At 43.8% G+C, this 4,556-nt stretch overlaps 1 protein-coding gene across 1 annotated transcript in view; it reads right to left on the bottom strand.

Annotated features, from left to right (window-relative positions):
- Positions 1 to 2,953: 2,953 nt before the first annotated feature.
- LOC106818685 (trypsin-1-like) overlaps positions 2,954 to 4,556 on the bottom strand; it is a 2,577-nt gene continuing 974 nt past the window's right edge. The window contains exons 2-4 of the mRNA XM_014823366.1: positions 3,891 to 3,988; positions 3,471 to 3,620; positions 2,954 to 3,308 (exon numbers count right to left, since the gene is read on the bottom strand). Coding sequence (XP_014678852.1) covers positions 3,171 to 3,308; positions 3,471 to 3,620; positions 3,891 to 3,908 — 306 coding nt within the window. The 5' untranslated portion in view covers positions 3,909 to 3,988 and the 3' untranslated portion in view covers positions 2,954 to 3,170. The remainder of the gene's footprint in view (positions 3,309 to 3,470; positions 3,621 to 3,890; positions 3,989 to 4,556) is intronic.

Raw genomic sequence — 4,556 nt, 5'->3', positions numbered from 1 at the left:
TGTCCACCAACAAACATGCAAATCATAAAAATTTCTAATGTTTTGTTCAGCGGCGACTTCGCGGCCGTTGGCTTGCCATTTGCTGAATTTCCCCGGAGCTCCGCCCACTGTAAAAATAGTGCTAGCATTGTGGCAGTGGTATATCCTGAGTGTGGGAAGGGGGCGCTGCATGCAGTTTGTGATTGACCTAGGAAAAAAAATCACGTGGCCAGCGCATCCAGCGTCGGTGGTGGCAGCAGCATCGCTAGTTATCTAATGTAGGCATCTCGCCGTCTTGTCTCTATAACTCTACACTACCAGCACATCAGTAGGGATACGATCTAGCACGGCTCGTGGCAGTTGCTGGAAGTGTTTCTTCGTACCTGAATACAACAGCAGCGACAGCAGCAGTGCAACATACGCATGCAGCATACATCAATCGCCCGAAGTCGTGCTTACATGGTTAAAGCTATGTTCTTATGTATAATAACCTGGCGGCGCATCGTCCAATCACCGCAATACTAGCAGATGACGTCACTCGGCCGCTAAATTGGTCGCGCAGGAATCTGTATATAGTAGTGTTAACCGATTGTTACAGACACAATGAAATAGAACGAGGGAACATTCAACAATGTCTAACCTTCCCATCGTCTTTCCCTGCTAATAATTCGATTTCTGAACCGAACAATATGGCTGCCAAGTGACATCATGTATTACCCACAAGTTGCTGTCTAGTTATTGTATTTATCTGGTTGCATTTAATAGTAAGCAGTATGCGTGTTTCCAACGTTCCCGTGTACACATCGGATTGCTTGCTCATGCGCTGGCAGTGTGTCGCCTACGTACGTAACGCCATGTACGATTTACAGGGCGATACTATATAGAGCTGTTACCGCCTTCCGTACGGCCGACTGCACTACTGCTACACGCAGACGAACTCATGCACTCTGTTGACGCTGAATGCAGCAGCGCGCCGTTTCTTTCTCCCTTTCCCCAACACTCGCTCTCTCCTTCCTCTCTCTAGCTAACTCTCTCTTTCACTCTTTCTCAGTTACTTCTTTCTTTCCCTCTCACTCTTCCGCTCTTCGTGCTGTTGCATCTCACGCATCTACTAACTGCTCCCATGTGGGGTGCCGGTGGCGGTGTTGATGTTGATGATGTTGTTGATGTTGATGATGTTGTTGTTGTTGGTACGTCCTGTGACATGTTCGCTCTGATATTGTTGTATACATATTATTATACATACACTGCTGTCACTTTGATGTATAAACTACGGTTCTGCATTTACCAGGGAAAGGACGGTGTGTGTCACTGCATTTAGCCACGTTAATGTTATATATATATATATATACATACAATACACACGATGCTGTATAGCTGTGCTTAAAGTCTGTAGCTTAAGTTGCGTGAATAAAGATTTTGTCATATCTATTTACATTCTCTTATTCCGTCTGTGACTTTTGATGGTTTTTTCCTTCAAGCTGCTGCTACTCCGCCACCTGGCGGTATGTCTGCGTTCATTAGCGTTGGGAAATGAAGTAGCACTAGCTCTAGTACTATAGCCCGCGTAACTGTACGCAGGCTACAGTACTAGAGCTAAAGTAGCACTTGCTATTTTTCTTTTCTTGTCATATAGCATTAGCTAAACGGTCGGACGGTAGAATACATTCCGATTTTATATAACTATTAGCAATCGCTTTACAACAATCCTTAGTATTATAGTGCTAACATTAAATTAAAACTAAAGAAATCGGCTTGTCATATGAATCACACACACACACACAAACATATGGAACATACAGCACATTGTCATTGAGTACGCTACTCGCTAGACTTACTCCGCGTTAGACCGATTAATTCTGTCCCATATAACCTTTTTTATATTTTGGTGCGAGTTATTGGTAGTTAGTGGTACTCTATATCACTGTGTATTTGTGCATACACAATGGCGTGTGTGCTATATGTGTTGCAGCGGTGTATTGGACGGTGTTGAAGTGAAGTTATTAGGTCAAATCAAACATGAAGACTATTACTGGTACCAGGAGTAAGATAATATAGGATCTTATCTTATCTTATATCCTATAAGGTATATCCTTAGGATCCTATATTATCTTACTCCTGCTGGTACTGGTACTGGTAGGTCTAGTAGTAGTACTGACAAGTTGTATTTATTAACCATCCTTTTATTATTGAAACGGTCCAAGTGCCTGTGTTTGTATGTGCCGCCATGCGGGATCGTCTACAGTCTGCACATCCGAGCACTTCTTCGGAAACGCGTTGGTGTTATGAGCGAATCGGGACGTCATTGCTAATAAGTGCATGATACAGAAACATCAAATCCGTTTAAATTGTGAAAAATATCATTTCTATTGAGTTTTAATATAATAGTAAAACATCAAATTAGAAAGTGTTTGATTAGGAAGTCAGTAACTAGACCATAGATATCATATAACACCTATAATTATGTTTTATATGGTGTTATATGATATCTATGAACTAGACCGACTGCACCGCCACCATGCGGCACATAGCATTATGCTGCCTACTAGACATGCACGTGTGTATGACGTAGATTGTTATGCCGTTATACATAATACATTCTTATGATGTCATTACACTGACCCAGAAATTATTTTGTTATTTCATCTATACATTTGACATTCTAAAGCACCAGTTTATTGTATGCGAGCTTTTTACGGCCACACATACTATCTATGTATATATTATGTGACATGCGTAAATTTATGTATCTATCTAATACCAGAATGATGTACATAAAGATACAGTAGTATAACATCAAGAGCTAATAATATTATCCGCTCTTGATAACATACGAATACATTAAAACTCAGTAATGATACTGAAGCCACTGTTAGATGCTGATGATGATAACAATGGTCAATGGTGATGATGATAATGATGATGATGATGATGATGATGATGATGATGATGATAATGATAATGATGATGATAATGATGATGATAATGATGATGATGATGATGATGATGATGATGATGATGATGGCTGTGACGTTTATGTATACGGTATTTATGGTAATGACAATGATATGGTCGACATTGGCGGTGGCGTTGATATTGACGATAGATACAGAAACCGTTGACGATGACTGTGACGTTGTTACTGATGTATGATGAGATACTGGTTGTCTGTTGGTCACCGTCAGGGGGCGCTAGCGGCGGCGTCGCGGATGCTGCAGATAGGGAAGGATCCATCGCAGGAAGTTCTTGACCTTCGTGTAGACAGCATATTGGTTCTCTATCGCGCAGCCATCCTTACTCACGAAACTCACTACACCGTGCAGCTGGTACTGAAACATGAGCGATGCCCTGCGTTAACAGTCACCTCCACAGAACGGTCAACTGTATAGAACGGACACCTTTATATAATTTACTAATAGAATAGAACCACCAGTACAACGCAGTTAGCGGCAAGTTAAAATGTCGGTCAATGTTCACGGAATGTGTTCTACCTTCTGCCGTCCCTGATCGGTTGTCTCGATAACGAAGGGGCCGCCACTGTCGCCCTCGCACGTGCCAACGCCCCCTGCCGGGTCACCGACACAGATCATGTTTTCCGTGATGAAGATGTCACCTCCGCTTCCGCTCAGACCTTGAAACGACTGAAATCATTCCCAAACAGGGTTTTTTGTTTTGATGGAGAGGATATTGGAAAGTATAAACAAAACTACTGTAATTTCATTACTATATTAATATAAAAAGTTGGCTGTCGTAGTAAGCTAATTAAATATGAATTAGTAAAAACCATTAGTTTTTACTTACGATATCTTCTACGTCTAACTATTAGCGCAGTTGCTACAGACGAGCGCATTACTAAGGAAGACGAATCTCCAGAGACGCATTGCACATGGGGCGACCCCTGGTGGCATTACCCTGCGACAAGTCTGCATGTCAGCAACTGGAAGTCGCGCCTCCAAAAGAATGTTTGACGTCACGCCGTGTTCGGTGATTCCCCATCCGGTGACGAACCCTGCAACAACGCAGCTGAACGCATAGAGAGGGCGCTAGCACATAGCTTAGACTATAATAGTAGTCCCTCTATATAAAGGTCCCTCTATATAAAGGTCTATCAATATAAAGTTCCCTCTATATAAAGGTCCCGGCCACTATATAAATGTCCTTATAAAAGTTTATATAAAATTGGCCTCTGTTTGCCCCCCCCCCCATACCCGAATCACTACAGGCCTGGAGTCTGTTGTTAGGCAACAGCCCCTGCTTGCTCCCCCCCATACCCGAGTCACTACGGGCCTGGAGTCTGTTGTTAGGCGACAGCCCCTGCTTGCCACTCGGGTATGGGGGGCCACTACGGGCCTGGAATCTGTTGTTAGGCGACAGCCCCTGCTTGCCCCACCCCCCATCCCCGAGTCGCTACGGGCCTGGAGTCTGTTGTTAGGCGACAGCCCCTGCTTCCCCCCCCCATACCCGAGTGACTACGGTCCTGGAATCTGTTGTTAGGCGACAGCCCCTGCGTGCCCCCTCCCCCATACCCGAGTCACTACGGCCCTGGAGTCTGTTGTTAGGCGACAGCCCCTGCTTCC

The sequence above is a fragment of the Priapulus caudatus genome, unplaced genomic scaffold (genome assembly GCF_000485595.1).
Source record: "Priapulus caudatus unplaced genomic scaffold, Priapulus_caudatus-5.0.1 Scaffold2433, whole genome shotgun sequence".
Classification (NCBI taxonomy): domain Eukaryota; kingdom Metazoa; phylum Priapulida; class Priapulimorpha; order Priapulimorphida; family Priapulidae; genus Priapulus; species Priapulus caudatus.
The sequence above is the reverse complement of the archived record's forward strand: the minus strand, read 5'-3'. Positions and strand labels throughout refer to the sequence as shown.